At 39.7% G+C, this 18,793-nt stretch overlaps 1 protein-coding gene across 2 annotated transcripts; it reads left to right on the top strand.

Moving 5' to 3' along the window:
- Positions 1-6,647: 6,647 nt before the first annotated feature.
- znf148 (zinc finger protein 148) lies at positions 6,648-18,678 on the top strand. 2 transcript variants are annotated; one of them, XM_014988896.2, is made up of 7 exons: positions 6,648-7,288; positions 9,201-9,573; positions 11,163-11,288; positions 11,397-11,520; positions 12,209-12,292; positions 12,374-12,492; positions 13,188-18,678. In XM_014988896.2, the coding sequence occupies exons 2-7, from the start codon at positions 9,217-9,219 to the stop codon at positions 14,826-14,828; spliced, it is 2,451 nt and encodes an 816-aa protein (XP_014844382.2). In that variant the 5' UTR covers positions 6,648-7,288; positions 9,201-9,216; the 3' UTR covers positions 14,829-18,678. The 2 variants fall into 2 exon arrangements, with proteins under 2 accessions (XP_014844382.2, XP_014844390.2); XM_014988904.2 differs by lacking the exon at positions 6,648-7,288 and adding an exon at positions 7,321-8,303.
- The last annotated feature ends 115 nt before the right edge of the window (positions 18,679-18,793 follow it).

Raw genomic sequence — 18,793 nt, 5'->3', positions numbered from 1 at the left:
ACACGTGCTTAGCAAATATGAATTTTAGATGAAAATATCCATCTTGCTCTAGTTCCAAGTCCTGCAATGCTCCCTCTAACTTTCCCCATTGGGTTGTCTACCTGGCCAAAGGGGCTGTGGATATGATTCATGTCTAACTCAAAGTCTGCATCCCAGTCCCCTCTAATCCTTATTATGTGCAGTGTTTGGGCTGGAGGGAGTCCATTACGCTGACTGTATCACATCTTTGTCCAATGGGGGGCCCGCACAGAGACTCTGAGAGGAAGGAAGAGCAAAGACGGATGGAATGGTGGCTCCCGGGCATATTCCAGGGAATAGTGTGTGTGTGTGTATGGATGCATGAGCGTGCAGCGAAACTCGGACACAGCAGACATGTGTCACCTCAGTTCTCGCGCCATCAAGCTAAACTGACATAAACAGCCCCGGGCGGCCCTATCAGAGATGGACTTTACATAACGGCTGAGTCACTCACAATCTATTTTTATGGCTTTGAGGTGTGTGTGCAGTTGCGAGTGTTGAAGAGCTTTATCTTCTTGAGAGCATATTTAAGACCCTCAGTGTGAGGACAAAACATATGTGGTGCTGGGTCATCTTGACCCTGTTTCACTGCTTTCAGGGATGATATGAGCAGGGGTGAGACTCAGCGCTGGCAGGCGTGTAGGTCCAAACGAAGTCTGGGACCGTTGCTTGTCCATATGACAGATATGATAGTGGGAGAAAAAAGAGGCAAAGAGGTGATGAATAACAGCATGCCCCAACGCCAGTGACTACGTCCAAACAGAAGCTTTCTAGAAAAAGGAAATAGTGACACATAAAAGTCGATTATGCCTTTTTAGAAATACAACTTCTATCTTCTTGTGTGTCATTCTTTGACCTCGATTTGATTTTAAGTATTTGTACCTACAAATACTTAGTAGAAATTAATGGACAAAAGAAGAAAAACTTTCTGACGCATGGATATTTGTGATCCTCAATGCTGACACCGGGGGTTGTTTTGTGTCTTCATCAAAGTTGTAAATATTATCACATTTCTTAATCAGTGTGCATATGTTGTATGCTGATATTGATGGCGCAAAGGATGATTTTACTACAAAATTACAGTTATAGCAAACTGGTTTAACGTTTTTTTTTTTTTTTGCTATCATCAATTTTTCAGCTTATCAAAATGTTAATGGAAAAAATCCTTGTAATAGCTGGTTTTAAAATTGGGAATTGAAATATAAAATTAGATTTCTACAAAAATTTGAAAGGTATGGCCTTGAACCTCTACTCTGTAGGACCAACTTTCAATGCACATGTAGTTTCAAGATTTTCATCTCAAGTTCAACCAGACTGAAAAAAGAGCATCTCAGTGGACATCACTTTTCAAGTCTTGCCATAGATTTTCTTTCATATTTAAGCCTCAGCCACTTCAAGGCATGAATGTGATTTGATCTAAACAATCCAATCTAATCACTGGCTGTAAATTTAGTGTTGTGCCTCTGATGGAACATGATCCCCCGGCCCATCTTCAAATATTTTGCACCTTCTAAAAGGATTCCTTCGCATCACATTCCCTTCCATTCAAGCAATTTTCATGTTCTTGTTAAAGGAAAACATATCCTGAGCATGACTGTCACCACTCTACCTCATAGTGTGGATAGAGTGTTAAGGGTGAAGTACAGTAGTCGTTTTCCAACTCAGAGTTTTGCATCTAGGCCAATTTCTAGAAGAATAACAAAAAAGTCTCAGAGGTGCAAACTTTCACAAAAAACAAAACAATAAAAAGAAAGAACGAAAATAAAATGTCCACACCTGGTTATCTTTTGAATTCAAATTTCTTAAAAACAAGCAGCTTTGATGTTTGAAGGTTTCCAAAAATCTTTGAGTTTTCTTTCTCAAACGTTAAATGGTAAGTAGTGAGATAACCAAAAACAAATAAATTGAAAAGAGTAAGTACCAAAGAAAACTCAGAAAACTCTTCTGTTTTGCCACAGTTTGTGTTGTTATTTTGATACTTTTAAGAGTTTTGCTTTTTACATCAAAACCATTTTGGATGAAGGTTTACATCAAAACCTTCATCCAAATATCAAAGTTTTATAACAAACTGAACACCATCCAATCTTATTTCACTTCTGACCACTTTCTCAAGGTCTGTCAATAATCTCCAACCTGAGATGCTGTCACTTTCCTTCTTCTCTTTCTGGGTGCAAAATGTGGCATTTTTCTAGAGTGCCCTGAAATCACGTTAAATCCAGATTACAAACAAAAAGTTTGCAAAAATGAAATAATAGCAAAACTTTTAGATGTAGCTGGTAGGCACAGATCTCATTTTTTTTTGCTTCAGCAACAACAGCTGGCACCGTCACACACTCGTAGTCCCGTTAGCTCTTTCTCCAGTCAGTGGAGATCCAAAGAAAATCTACCTGGTCAACAACATTGCAGGAATGAATCCGAATTAAAACAAACATCTGCACAGCCGAGCGTTGACATCAATTAAACTGTTTTGTGATACTAAACTGGTCAATAAAATAGAAATGTCTCCATTTACAAGTTACAATGCATGAAAACGGGAAATAATATTGGAAAAATTCCCTTTTCCAATGAAAAAATCCTGCAGAGCTGGTCAACATTTTGGATAAGATCATCAAGATACAAATTAATGAAAAAAGAAAAGAACTATATGCAAAAGTGGCAAAGAAGAATCCGACTGCATCCAGGCCCTTGTAAAAGTATTCAGACTCATCACAAAATAGCACAAATATTTTAATATAACTTACTGAGATTTTTTGTAACAGACCTAGTCAAAGTGGTCCCTGCCAGTTTTATAAATCTAGAGGTTGAATTTTACTCAAACTCGTTGGAAAATGCTCAGTCTGATTGGATGAAGAGTCCTTGGGAACAGCAATTTTAAAGTCTTGTTACAGGTTCTCATTTGGATTTTCTTTTCCTTTATTTTGACGAGGTCATTCACCAAATGAAATCTAAATCATTTTATTGTATTTCTTGCATTCAATTCAATAGCCACGTTCTCTGTCTCTGAAGAAAAGCATGCCCCCAGCATGATGCCGTCACCACCAGTGGGGATGGTGTATTCAGGTGGATGTACAATACTGATGCTCTGTACATGTTCAATTTCACAAGTAAGCCACAAAATTTTAATTGTTCCAATATAAACAAAGTACCTTCTTTCATATAAGTACAAATGAATGCCACATTTTTAAAATTTTCATATACAAATTGTAAACACCACATATCATTATCCTTCTACTTTGAAGTTGCACACAACTTTATGCGGTTCAATGTTAAAAGTTTAAAGCGATTGTTGAATAGTTAACAGTGTCCAAATAGTTGACATGCCACATACGTATTTAATGATGAATACCATTTTCAATAAACTCGAGTGAATTTGATGCTGTAAAGGTACAAATCCGAGCACATTTACACACTTTCACACACACCCACGCACACACACACACACACACACACTCACAGCTGACTCCAATGCTGAGTCCCGCTGAGCCTTTCCTGCTCCACTTTTATCAGTAATTCTGGAGCATGTCAGTGTTTAACCCCCTCCCACGCTGTCACACATGCTGCCTTTCTTCCTTAACAAACTGGACAGCCATCCATGGTCACCCAAACAGAGGTTTTTTTTTCCCCACTCTCGTTCTTTAACGCACTAGGACAACTGTCCAGGACACCAGAATAGACAGCAACAGCTGCAGCAGCAGCAGTTGTCTCACACACCGCCCTGCTCCCTTATCATGTCATTACTGGATAGGCACACGGCAGTCACTTATGCAGCGTGCAAATCAGTGTGCATTGTGTGCGTGTGTGTGTTTTAAAGGGGCAAGTCCAGCTTGTTGCATTCCAACTCAAGTGTGGCAAAAATCATTCTGTGGTCCAGTCCAGCAGGATTCTCCTTGTCTCGGCAGGAGAGTCCTTCTAACATTTTAGGGAGACTGCGGGATTTCTTTCTCATGGCTGCATCCAGCTCAGAGTGGAAAGCACTTAAAGCTCCAAAATAAGACATTTTTTTGAAATGTTCAAGCCTCACCACCCCACACCCCCCACTCGAAACACACACACACACACACACACACACACACACCCCCACACACACACACACACACATAGCCGCCCCTTTGGGCACAGAAAGATGCCTGGCTGTTGCAATCCTCTCATGAGTTTGTGGTGTTAACATGAAAAAATGAAGTGGGTTAAGTACAGAGTGAGCTGCAGCCAGTCATTATCACTCAGTAATTACCAGTCAGAGATGTTTCACAGGGGACTGGGGCATCCTTTCCCCCCCATTTTCCCTTTAGTTCCATTAAGAGGAGCAGCGTGAATTTATGCCCCATAGATTCGGAGAAAGGTGAAAAGATCAACTCTGAATCCCTTCTCACGATGCTCAAATTAAAGAAAGAAAAGAAAACATGCCCTTGATTTGTCCTTGCAATCTCTACTTTAATTTGAGCGAAATTAGTTCGTTTTTCTAATCATGACTGAAGAAAATGAAAATTGGCATCCACGCCACTCGTATAATTTGGATTATGCAAAAGCTATCGTATTCAGGGGTAATACAGAGGAGAATCCCCTTTCAGTAACGCAGTGCGCTTGTTTGCGTGCACAGGTGCGGGTTTTGAAAGTGAATCAAGTGAGACTGAACACAGTGAGTCGAAACAAGCTCACGGACGTCAAGTGGGAATGAATTTGCGCTATGCGTAAAAAAAAAAAAAAAGAAAGCATTAGCGGAGCATTCGCGATAAGGGCGCAAAACATGGCACAAGGCAGATTAGGAAGAAGACGCACATGGAACCGGTGGAGATAATCCCGTTATCTCGTTGGACGTGCGATGCCAGCATGAAAGCATTCCTCAAAGACCAAGCTGAACTGAACACGAACTAATGCAGCGGGTATATATAAACGGAGGAGGGGGTGGTGGTGGTGGTGGTGCTGGGAACACGAGGTAAACACTGTTGTTCTTGACCTTAAGGGACGCGCACGTCTTTTACCGCAATGTCACTGGCGCTCTCCACCTTCTTCTCTGATTAAAAGCCCGCACACATATAACCTCCTCATGACATTGTGCCACCTTTGTTTTTTTCTTTCTTTTTTTTTCTTTCATTCTCCGCTATAACAGCGTGTTCCATTGCACAAGGCGTCCGTGATGGATGACTGCTGTCAAGTTAAACGGGGCGGGAATCAGGGGCTCTCCTCAGGTCTGTGGTACCGGGCGCACGCTGGTTTTCACCTTTTCACATTACGCGCGAAAGGAATGCGCGTGTGCACATAAACACAAACGTATATAGAAGTATCCCCAAATTGCGCACGACTTAAGTGCAAAAAAAAAAAAAGACAGGACAGCACTTACGGGAGGAGACAGGACTCTTTGGGCTCCTCTGTGCGCCCCATTGTTGATTTCCCGTTATTTCCCAGCTTTAACGGAATCCTCAAATTCCGTGGTCGCAGTCCACGTCCCTACAGATGTACCAGAGGATCACATACAGGATCAGCAGGATGGCGAAGATGAAGAGCGCAACTAGGATGGCTTTGGTCACCGGAGAAATGAGCGACTGCATGTCAGGAGCAGAGCCGGGCAGAGCGGCGTCCGTCCGGTCCTCAGTCTGCCGTCTCTCTCTCTCTCCCTCCTTCTGGTGGCAACTGTTGAGGACGGAGTCCGAGGGCTTCTTTTTGAACACACACGTGTAAGTGCGCCGCGCGCGTGCACACGCGCCGCGGGGTGAGAGAACCTGAATATAAATATATAAATGTAAACCCCCGGTGATCCAGGCGCGCAACGCGTGGGGGGCTTCCCTCGCTAGAGGTGGGTTAGTAGTGAGCTGTCTCTTCCTAGATACAATCTTTCAGGCGGCTTGTCGCACACAAAAAAATTTAAAAAAAAACGAGGCAAGGAGACTAAAGTAGAAACAGTCAGCTCACGGTTCAGTCAAAGAGAAATGTACATTTCACACACGTTTTATTAACGATGCGCTGGCAGAGACGTGTTAGCGCGTGCTGAATGAAAAAGTTGCGCACCGAGCTGCCTGCTGCACTTGACGGCAAACAGGTTGATTAGTATTCCTCACAGCGCCGTCGGTGCGTGTGTGTTTGTGTGTGAGAGAGCGATGGCTGGCGTGACAGGGTATCATCTTATCTCTCCCATCCCCATCTGCTTTTTTTTTTTTTTTTTTTAGCAAAGGTGTCAGCCGAAATAGAATTAGATGAACTTCAATGCTTATTAGAATAGAATAGTTTACACATGAGCGCTTTTTGTTCTTACTGATTTGTTACGCAATACGTTGTCAGGGAACTCTAATTCGCTATAATATGGATGAGGTGGCCTTGAATACTATGTGCTATGTCAAAGCAAAGTAATGCACAGACATATAGAATGGGGAAAAAATGTTTTCAGCAAACATTAAAACGTGTGGCATGCTTTTTTTATATATATATTTCACCTCCTTTATAAAATATAATCTTGTCAGATTCATACTTGTTAGACATTAGAGAACAAATGGCATCATGTATCATGTGCACTCCACAAATCTGGCCATAAAAAAGGGTGTATAAAAAAAAACTGTTTTGGAAAGAAATCCACAAGAAACCTAATTTGCAGCTTGGAACAATCCACAGTAAACATGTGGAAGAAGGTGCTGCTCTGAGACCAGAACTAAACCATTTAAGTTTACATGCAAAACCCAATGGGTTTCAAAATGCGAAGACTTTTAATCATGCTCCACCTTCACGCTTCCACATTAGCATGGTGGTGGCAGAATCACGTTGTTTTTGAGGATGTTTTTGTTTTTTTTCTTTTTAGGGAAAGTGAAACTGTCACAATTGATGGGTGGATCTAAAGATAAGGCAAGCCTGTAACCTGTTTGGGGCTTGAAACCATTTGAGAGTTGAGCAAAAAAAACATATATATGTAAAGAAACTGTAGTTCCATGCGAATAAGTTACTTACATAAACAGAACACTTTCAAACATTTTGGCATACTTTGCTCTGGTGCTTTTCTTTGATAAAAATATTCTGTCTTTTGTTTAGTTCATATTTCATACATGGGCGAAAAATAATGCTGCCAATAGAAACTTGAAATAACAATCCAGTGATCCCGTCTACATAATTAAAACATCGCGGTAGATCACGGCATAATGAGTGCACGAACCACTATCCTCCACTAGATGGCGACAAATAGCCATCATCCATGTCTTCATCAAACGGGATGGTGTGAAAGATTATTCCGTGTAGTCCTTTGGAGTTGTGCCCAACAGTGATGACAGTTAAACGGCTTTAACGCACAGAGGTGAGTATAAATATTACAGTACTAAGGGTTGGTATGTCGTATATGATCGTTTGGTATTTATTAATAAGCCTACTGTTTGTCTGTCGTAGTGGCGAGCTAGCAAATGCTAGCTTTGCTAGCAGGAAATATCGTATCAAGTGAAGGGGAGCTATGAAGAAGCCAATCTCTGCTGCTTAGTGTAGGGGAAGTATTTAACTAATGTGTCGCACACTGTCGGCTAAGAGTTGCATAAAACGCCAGATATGTGAGGGCGCAGTTAGTATTAGGACTGCTTTCAATGCTAGCGGCTATTTACTTAGCTTCAAACAGGCCAGAAAGATGCCAAGTCTTTCAAAGCAGAATGTCTTTTCCTGTTACATTATTCAGATTAAAAGTCGCACGACGGCGCGCTGTTAAACGGATTTTAACATTTCTATATGTGAATGTATGCGCAAATAAACATCTTTATTTTGATGTTTTAAGTGCTTTATAAACCAATTAGCACATTAAATATTTAAATATGCCATTTTTCTTTTTCTTTTTTTTTGGGAGGGGGGTGGTATTTGGAAATATGCAGCACGATATGCAATTTTTTTTTTGTATTTACAAGTGGTTTAAAAAATATTTCTAAATGAATGTCTTTTACATTTCCCCATACTTTTAAGTAACGAAATCTGAGTCTTTAAGTTGTAATATATTGTCCATGTATAATTTTTAGATTTATGTTTTATGGAAAGGTGCCATATGGTAGAACGATCTGAAAATTGGACTTGGCATGCAAAAAAAAATAAAAAATAAAAAAAAATTAGAATTTTAGAAGCTTTGGGGAGGGGGGGAAGGGGAGGGTCTGCAGAAAAAAGAAATAACCACAGCTCTCCTCGGAGGAAGTTGAAAAAGTGCTTCTATTTTGAAGAGGAGGTCGCCCTCTTCCTGTTGTTTCTGTAGCTGGTCGCACTAGTGCAATGTAGCAGATTTGATGAGCGCGGTGAGCTAGTTGGCTAACTGGGGTCTCAGGCCATTTAACCTGAGTGACACAGTGAGTGTGTTTACATTGACTGCAGTTGTTTTTTATTGTCGTGGCTGAAATTTTCTCCCGTGCCTGTGTCCATTCGCTGTAGTCCTGCAAAACCCCTGGTAACATTCACAAATGCTACGTTAGCTAAACCTTACGGAGCTGAATTCAAGCCGTTGCTAACGCTACTTGTTGTGTTTTTTTTTTTTTATGAGCCCTTGTGTTGAAATTTCAAGCTGCTCCACCAGTTCAGTAAGATGTAATAATGTAGGAATCTCATGCTATTTATATCGACTTTCAATTACTGTCATTGAACAGATATATTCTAGTTAAGCATGTTTGTTATCAGAATAGCTAAAAAATCTGTTTCTGCATATTAAGTTAATAAATTCTCATCTTTCAGAGTTGACTTTGTGTTTTCCAGTTGCTTTCATCGTAGGGTTTGTTTTTAAGATAAGATTAGAGAAGTAATGGCTGACCTAGTTACAAAAGTTCACACTTTCCTAGAAACAGACATTGTTGACATTAAGGTATCTGACTTTGTGCGATCATATGTATTCCAAGGTGGAGACAATTTTTGGAGCCTTTTTTATTACTGTATGTGGAATATTTACAGCATTCCACATACAGAACAATACTCTATGTGGAATACATAATTCCAGTATGAAGCAACAAACGTCATACCCGAGCAACTACCTGTTTGTATTTCTTATTTTCACTATTTATATGATCACTGTAGATTTAAATGTAACATAATGATAACAATATGACCATCAAAGCGATCAGTTTATACTTTGTGAAAGAATTGAAAACTAACATCTGAGCTGTGTCTTTTCTGTCTGGTGGCTTTCAAGTGTTTTCATTTTGGATTCATTATGTTTGACCTGATCTCGTTCTAACGGCTCATTTTACTGACTATAGGAGTACTCGATGTAAGATGAACTCTGAGGACAAGTTGGATGGGATGCTGCTGAAGTGCAGCGGCGGAGGAATAGATGGAGGCGGGAGAGTGTGTCTGGGCCCGGGAGGAGGACTGGTGGTGATGACCCTCGGGGAGCGATCGCTGGCAAACCAGCCTCTTTTGGCTGAGGATGACGATGACGACGACGATGATGAGGACTTGACTGGAAGTTCGCTGGTTACTCACGACCTGGTCCCTCCAGAACAGCTGATGATGCAGGAGGAGCTGACAAAGAACGGTGCAGAAGGACTAGAAGAGGAGGCAGGGGGCGAGGTTGGAGTGCATTTCCCCCTGAAACTCACCAATAAGCTGCCGTTTTCACTTCAGATGCCAGTGAGTAAATTTTTTTTTTTTAGTGGTTTACTTGGATCGACATGTATATGTAGATCTCGCTGTCTGTCGGAACCAGAAATTGGTCCCAGACGAGTTGAGTTTTTATGGAGGGGAGAGTGTTTAATATTTCTTATTGGGTGAATATTTCCTAAATTTTGTTTCGTTTCTTTGGCGGCACAAAGTCCATGATAGTTTATATATCCTGTTAACTAAATTGTACACAGAGTAAATAGTATTTTTGTTTGCAGATTCAGAATGTAAACCCTTTGACTCATGTTTCAAATCCATCTTTTAGATTCTTAAAACCAGATAACCCAAATGAAAATGTTAGTGTGGAAATCTGCTTTCAGAATTTCTTATCAAAACATTTTTAGAGACTTAAACTGTCTGTGCATTTTATGTTACAAGACACAAACTAAATCATTACATCGTTCCATGATTACGCATCTAGAACCGATTTTAAACCGGACAAGTCGAGTTGTGAGAAAGTTTATCCTTTAAGACACGTTCGTCAGACTTCAGCAGTTATAAATCTTTAAATCTTTCCATTTCTTTTGCTTTTAGAAGGATGCTATTTGTGTTTCACAGTGTAACCGTTGTGCAATTATCACTAAGTATTGAAAACATTGGGTTGTAATATTGAACAGAACTCCCTACTCCCTACTTTATTGCGCTTCATAAACTACCAGCCTTAACACAAGATTCTGTGTTTGCAAAAATAACTATAAATATTTGTCACTGATACACCATTCAAAGAAGTTTGGAATGACTATATGTAAGTTATATGGAGGAATTGTTGTAGTTTAATACTGAAAATCTGCAACAGGAGTCATTTTTTTCCTCACTTCTGCACTCTGTGGTTCAACAAGATGCCAGTTCAATGAAAATCCTCTGGTTACTCATTTCCACAAAATATGGAGTTATTTTTCTTATCTTTTCATTTCTGTATGAAATAATCTGAGGCCAATTTTGTGATGCCTTTTGTCTGCTATCTAACTGCATTCTGGACTCCTTCCCTTTGATTCCTCCCCCGCAGTGACGACTGAATAATATTTTCAAACTCTATCTAGTGCTCCTCCTGCGAAGTTGGCGTTTAGCAGTTTAGCAGATATCTCCCATGTTGATATGTTTGGTATGCGTAAGTTTGTTTTTGGAGCATGAGGTCAAAACCCTCTATTAGATGGCACGAAATAAAACGTTTCATTCATAACGCCAAAGAGAAGACGTGCAGCGGAGAAGGCCTTCTTCTCCGCTGCACTGAAGATAAACAAAGTATTAAAATATTCTGCAGAAGCTCATAAACCGATATGAACCTTTGACCAACTTGTGACAAGTCTTCAGCCACTCACAAAATATGCAAATGTCCTCCAAGGCCAGCTGCCATGTAATTTCTCTTCATGTGGACGGTGACTCCAGGTTGCCCTCTCGACTGCAGTGCCTGAGGCTTCCTCATGTTGAGGTGTCCTTTTCTTTGTTTTGTCCGTTTCCACCTGCCAGACCTGTATAAACCGCCAGCCTGCCTGGTAGCCCATAAAGTAGGTCATGTGCCATATTAAATGTCTTGACTATGTATGGTCCCGCTTTTCCAGCTGAGCATCAAGCAGGAGCTGAAGCTGTCTGACCCTGCAGTCCATATAAAGAAGGACAAAAAGGCAATTAAGGACATGACTGCGTACCCCAAGAAGAAAAAGAGGAAGCAGCGCTCCCCGGCAAAGGTACAAATGAGTTCCCCTCAACAAATGGCTTCAGTTTATTTAGCTTTTTATTGTTGAAAGTTTGAATGAAAATAAAACATCTCTTCTTTGATCTTTTTGCTATTGTAGATCCTCGGCATGAATGACGATGGATCTGTGGCTGTACCTAACCCAAAGTGTCACGTTTGTGTTCACTGCAACGCTGCATTCAGAACCAATTACCATTTGCAGAGACATGTCTTCATTCATACGGGTACAAATGACTTTTACTTAATATTTCTTTAAAGTTTCACATTGTTATCCAGCGCAGCCCTGACAGTGATGGTAGAGTTTTGCAACTTCTGGCGTAGCAGCAGCTGAAATGCGTCTTGTTTTGGGATGGTTTTAAAGTAACTGGGTAGCTTTTCAGATATATATATATTTTTTTTCATCTATTTACAATAATTATCACGCACCATGTTCTTTTGTGGATATTCACAAACCTATGGCTAGTCTTTACTACTTGCACTGGAACCTTTTTAATAACATAGTGCTGACAGCAGATCAGGCATGAGCTAAAGTTTCAGAAATAACAAGTAAGATTCTTGCCTCCTTTTTATGATAAGCGATCATTTAACAGTGCATGACATCCTGTCAACTCATTCTCAACTTGTAACACAAAAATTATAACTTCAAAATAGTTAGACTCATGGGGGCGCCACATGGCTCAGTGATCGATCTGCATGTCTTTTCCTTCTCTCTCTCTGCTTCTTCCTGTCCAGCTACTAATGAATAAAATGCTGCAAAACCGTTTGAAAGAGTCAAACTCCACCATTTTGCTCTGTCATTTTTAAAATGCCAAATCAATCCAGGAATAGGGTGGATAGTGTTTCACATGTAAGTTCAAACATACTTTGTTCCTGGTGTCACTATTTATATAATTTTTGTTCCTAAATGTGTAGGTGAGAAGCCATTTCAGTGCAGCCAGTGCGACATGCGTTTCATTCAGAAGTATCTACTGCAGAGACACGAGAAGATCCACACTGGTGAGCAACAGATTGTTAAAATAAACACTGATAAGGATTCTATCTTCCCTCAGTCGTCACCTTTTTTATGTTTTTCTTCAGGTGAGAAGCCTTTCCGTTGTGATGAGTGTGGGATGAGGTTTATCCAGAAGTACCACATGGAGAGACATAAGAGAACTCACAGTGGAGAGAAACCCTACCAGTGTGACTACTGTCACCAGGTACAGTCCTGCTGTGTGAATGAAAACTAACTAATTTTAAACAGATTGAGGTTGTACATTTATCTATAGAGGACTTCCAAAGCTGCAGTTCAGTATTTCCTACCTGGGTTCATAGGAGTCTTGATTATTTTTCAAACATGAGATGGATCTTAAAGATGCAAATCGGTTTTTTATATTGAATTGTATGCAAATAAAATCATTGATCATTGATTTTCCACATCAGAACTTGAGTTTTGTCCCCCAACTAATTGATTGTTGCAGAACTCTGACATGACTATTTATTTATTTATTATTTATTTAATTATGTATTTATTTTACTATTTATTTAATCATTAAAGACAACTGAGGGCATTTTGTTCATCTTTTGATCCATAGATCCTCTTAGGAAAGGATTTTTAACTCAACTTGTGGTTCGTAACTTTAGTCTGGTTCCATCATAAGGTTTTATCCTATTTTCTTTGTTTCCAAACTAAATAAAGGAATCACAAATAAGTGGTATTTTTAGAAGTCTGGATTTATTGTAGAATAATCTGATGAAATTTTAAAAAATCAGTTTGTTGTATTTAAATGTTTAAAACAGTACAGTTTGGTATATTTGTAAAAACAGTGTACTGCAACAGCAGGAAGTTTTTTGTTTTGTTTTGTTTTGTTTTAAGAAATCTTACTTAAAATTTCTTACTGTTTTCTGTCCACAGTACTTCTCCAGAACAGACCGGGTTTTAAAACACAGGCGAATGTGTCATGAAAACAGAGAGAGGAAAACAAACAAGACCGCTGGTAAAATCGGACCTTTGCATGATACAGATTCTTCAGGGTCTCCCTTCCTTTCCAAAGAGTTCTCTCTACCCAAGAAAAAGCGCCAAAAATGTGCAGAAAAGAGCTCAGGCTCTTGCATCACGGTCCTGACAGAAGGGCACACTTTTGCTGTCGAAGAAACAGAAGCGAAGGAAGGCCAGAGTCGGGAAAAAATCGAAACTCCATGTATATTTGCTGTATCATCCAAGGTCAAACATGAGTATGTGATTCCTGACTACTCAGTGGAACTTCCTGAGGAAACAGCCAGCCAACACGAAGATGACGACGTATCATCAGAGGACACAACCCCTCCAAAAATAGTCCTGAAGAAAGTCCCCAAGAGGAGCCTTAAACAGCCCAGAGAGCAAACCCCTCCCTGCTTGTCTTCCTCGCTGTCCTCCTATGAGGAAGCCGATAAGGTAGCGCAGTACACCTTTGAAATTGTGGACAAGCAGGGCCTTTTAGACGTCGAGAGCAACGCTGACCTGGAATCAGTCGAAACTCTTCAAGGAGGAACGACTAAACCGGCGACAAGTAGCACAAACTACGACGACGCCATGCAGTTTCTCAAAAAGAAGCGTTACCTTCACGCCGCAATGGCCAACAACAGCCGGGACTACGGGCTCAACACGAGCGCCATGTCCTCTCAACCGTCTGTTACGCAAACCGTGGTGTCAACCGTCATAGATGAAACTGTCCCCGCCACCATCCTGGAGCCCCAGCCCATCAACGCAGAGATAAAGGCAGCTCATGAGAAAAACGTTTTCCCTGATGAGGTTCTTCAAACTCTGCTGGAGCACTACTCTACCAAAGCTAATGGGCAATCAGACATTTCCTTCAGTGTCGCTGATACAGAAGTGACTTCGAGCATATCTATAAACTCCTCTGATGTTTCGGACAGTAGCCCCGTGGAGAGCATCGGATCCTCTGGTGCCCAGGCTCAGCCGCCTACAGAGAAGGTCAGCCTCCTGCAGGAATACTCCAAATTTCTCCAACAGGCTCTGGAGAGGACCAGTCAGAACGACAGCTACTTAACGAGCCAGAGCCTCAGCTTGGTCTCTGAAAACCCCACGTTAGCCGGACAACCTTTGTTCTCTAACGAGAAACAGTTCTCCTCACCCAGCAGGTTCAAATCAGGGATGAGCTCTCCGTTGAGGTCCACTTTGGAAAAGCCTCACTTCGCATTATTGGTCGGAGACTCCCAGCACTCGTTTTCATTTTCAGGTGACGAGACGACTCCGCCCTCGGCGGTGTCTCCAGCTGATGAGGACTTCCTGGAGCAGGTCTCGCCCTCGAAGAAGTCTGACTCTACGCAGGGGATACTGCAGACGTTCCAGATCAACTCCTTTGATCAGAACTTCAAGTCTCATTTCCAGGCGACGAGAGCCGCATCGTCCTCGCAGTTCACGGTCACCAACGGACAAGTAAGCGTCAGAGGACACGGTGCGGATTTCTCCGAGTTCCCTTTAGTTCGAGTCACTGAGACCAGGGTTCAATTGAACTCATCCCCTGATGTTTCAACCAGCGAATCTTTTGGCTGAAGGAAAAAACAGGGAAAGAATTTATTTGTTAATTTTAGCAGCACTTTATTTCATCTGTCTTGTTTTGCCAAAACTATTCACAACACAATCATGTTTTCTTAAAGCAGTTTGAAAAATAGTCATGTTTTGTTTGTACTCACACCTCTCATAAGATACTAATAATAATAACTCATGAAACCATACTACGGTATAAAAAGCATTTCTCTATTGGATTCAAAGCAGTTCTTGTTCTGGAATGTACACTAGGAGGTTAAGTGACCAAAGTGTAATTATTCTCATATCTGTGCCGCCAGAGAGTTTATGTTTAATGGGAGTGTCGGTTTGCCTTGCTTGAAAAATAATCAACTCACTCTTGCTGCTTAATGCAATATTTCCACTTTTTACACACCAATCAGCCATTAAATTATGACTTCCAGACGATAGACCCTTGATGCTCCATTGATTGTTGGGTGTTTTTCGTGGACTCTGCCCTGCATACCTCAGATCACTTGTCTTCTTCTGGTGGAGGAATATTTAGCAACACACTGGTGCATCTCAATATCGTTAAAATTATAGCTGAAAAGTTAATTGACCTCTGTAATTCAGTTCAAAAACTGAAACTCAAAAGTAAATTATTTGTGACTGAAGAATTTTAGGCGTTTCTATGTAATTTGAAAATCCCAAATTAGGTTTTTTCCCAAAAAAAAATAGTTTTACATAAAGCTAATCTAAAAGAAAAGGATCAGAAGTACATACACCTGATACATTGTTGGTTCCGCTTTTGTCCCCAGTTATGGTAAATGGACTGAACTTATATAGCGCTTTTTCCAATCATTTTTGACCACTCAAAGCACTTTACACTAGAGTCAAATTCACCCATTCATACACCGATACCCAGATCAGTTAAGTTCCTTGCCCAGGGGCACGTCGACATGTGGCAGGAGGAAGCTGGAATTGAACCTACAACCTTCCGATCAGAGGACAACTACTCTTCCCACAGAGCCACGGTCACCAGTTATACACCAATCCATCCATTATAATTTCTAGGGATACACTGAAATGAAAACTTGAGCTGATATCCAATATTTACATTGCTGCTATGATCAATAGCCAATCTTTTATTTATATATATCTATATTTCGCTAAACTTTCAACTCCTTGAAAAAAAATGACTCCACTCCTATATGACCAACTTCATCCAGAAACAATTGGCATTAATATGGTAATAGATATGGGTTATTAAATTTGCCCCATTTTTATTTATTGGACTGATGCCGATGTGGCAAGAATGGCTAATATTAACTGATACTGATGTTTCTGCTGATTTATCATGAATCCCTAATAATTTTGCCTGAATTACTGTTTAGATATGGCGGCACCAGTGGCCTTGCCTTACGATCTTCTTTCGACTGCACTTATCCCTGTTGCCTGTGAACATTTTTCTACTAATCTCTTTCTCTTCCACTCAACTTTCAGATGAACTGAATTACTTAAATAAATTAACTTCAAAATTATCTCCTACTTTACTGAGATGCGCCTGTGTTTTACTGTAACTAGATATATATGCTGTTACCCTTGTAAGCTCTTGGGGTACATAATATGGCTGATTGCTGTATAGCTGTAATAAATGTATGCCTCTTGTTTTCTTCCTTACCTACCTCCCTTTGGTGTTTGTCAAAAAAAAAAAATCTTTATTCTAGCTCTTGAAATAATCACAACGGCACAATCATTCTTTATGTTTAAGTCACTTTATTCTCACCTTGCATGGATGTGTGTAACTAATGGTACAGGACTGATTGTATGCTTGTGACCTATTTCATTTCCCGTTTAAAATTATGTCCAATTTGGTTGGTTTGACATCCAAATGTAAAATTCCGGTGAAATCTGAGGAGATTTTAAGTCGTATGAATTTTTCCAGACTGTGTAACAAATCTTGCTTAGAAAGTTTTTGTCTCACTTTAAAAAATGGTTTGGGCTTCACAGAGCTGCACCCATAAAAATGGTTGCAGGATAATTCTTATTTAGTTGGTATTAAATCACTTCAGGTTTGTGCTTGGTGTACGGTCTGTTTGCACATTCTTTCTACAAGGAATGTAGGATGTACAGTCACTGTCAACAGCTACCTTTTATGAGACCTAATGAAAACATTTGCCACATTTAGTTTATTTGATCAAATATATTATTCTCTATGTGTCACTTAAAAGATTATAGATATTGTTTAGCATTGTGTCGAAGTAAATGAGGGTTTTGGGATTTGGCAATTTTCTTTCACTATAGGTTATACAGCACAAGCATTAATGATTTGCTTGGCGTTATGTTTTCTTCTGTGCCTTTCTGTTCTTTTTTTAGCACTTCTTTTTACTCATTCCTGCAAACCTTTTTTTTTTCACTCAGCCTATGCTGTAAGGCTGCAAATTCCTCTTGCACAATATTCGTAAATACATAAGCTATCAATTTGTTTATTTTTACTGTAATTATGATGAACTTGGAGCTTTATTTAATTTTGCCTTTTATGTTTTGTTGCTTTTAAGTTTATGAAAGAAAACAGAATTTAATGTCTCAAACTATTGACAAAAAATTGCATTTTATTCACTGTTTTTGTAGGTTTTATTGGTTCCACAGGTTTAGCTAGAAATCAATCTTTCAGGTCTTATTGAAAACATGCAATTTACAAATGGGTGACTTATCATGAGCGCGATCCCTTATGTACTCAATCATGCTGTTAATTGTACATAAATGTGTTTTCTTGATCAGCTGTACGTGCTCCATCCACTTTGGGATGGTTTTAAAACTCCCTCTTGTTGCATTTTCACCGACAATCAGGGACAGATGGCGCCACGTTAGTCATTAAATTCTTTTGTTGTTGTTTTTCATTTCAGTTGATTTCCTCAAGAATGTGTAGAAAGTATCCTGCTGTAAATATGTTGTGTATATTTTATGTTCTTCAAAGTACTGTTTATTAAAAAGGAGAAAAGATGCAAGAGACACTTTTTGTCAGTGGAAGGCATTGTTAGTTTTCAAGCATTTCCTGGATACTGCAATGAGATGGACGCACTGCCAGAGCTGTAAACAGACGACTAGAATAACGATTCTACTGAACGGTTTGTAGTTGAGAGAGATTCTTCCTACAAGTTGTGATCAACGTCAGATATTTAACTTGAGCAGTTAAAGCAGTTTTAGGCTGGATTATGCTTAAGGCGGTTTCTAGTTCTTCACAAGTTGCCGGTTTAATTGTAAGCAATCTTCAAGAGCACAGTGCAGATGGGTTCAGCAACTTCAATCCTGTTCTGCTTTTGGAAAATTCCAGTACATGCCATTCATTTCCTCTATCATCAATGCTAAAGTTTAGGTTTCTTTCCCTTTTGTCTACCTATGTCTGTCTTCTGGCCATAAGTGTCCTTGTATAAGCTAGGAAAAAAAATGTGTTTTGTGTAAAAAGATCTGTATTATAGATTTTTTATAAATAATATTTTTGAAACATGTCATCTAAAGCACTGATGTGTAAATGACACACTCTTGCTACCATGCTTTAGCTCTCTACTAATTCCTGTTGAGACCTTTTCGATAACAAAATGGGAATCCAAACATTAGCATTTTTTTTTTTTACTTTTTTTTTTTTAATTGGACAAAGAAGCTTCCTGCTTCACTTTAGGGTTAATGAAACATTAGCTTAATTTGCATGGTTGTTGGGTTGGATGGAATTTTATTTTTTTCATATAATGTGCAGCTTTAATTGTAACTAATTAATCAGTCAAGTTAACCCCGTTTAATTAGAGCTTTGCTAAATATCATGATTTGTAGGCAAACAGATTAAATTGTTTTGATTGTTGTGTGTACTGTCCTTATGAATAAAATTATTCACATAATGTGACTTTGAAGAATTGTTTAATATTGCTGATGAAAAGGTTTGTTAAAATGCGTTCTCGCCAGGTACTGATCCATCCATTGTCTGTACTCGCTTGTGCATGGGAGGGTTTGTTTGTCTC

The sequence above is a fragment of the Poecilia mexicana genome, unplaced genomic scaffold (genome assembly GCF_051168715.1).
Source record: "Poecilia mexicana isolate PSO_F unplaced genomic scaffold, ASM5116871v1 scaffold_2, whole genome shotgun sequence".
NCBI lineage: Eukaryota > Metazoa > Chordata > Actinopteri > Cyprinodontiformes > Poeciliidae > Poecilia > Poecilia mexicana.
Note: the sequence above shows the minus strand (reverse complement) of the source record. Positions and strands in the feature narration are given on the sequence as shown.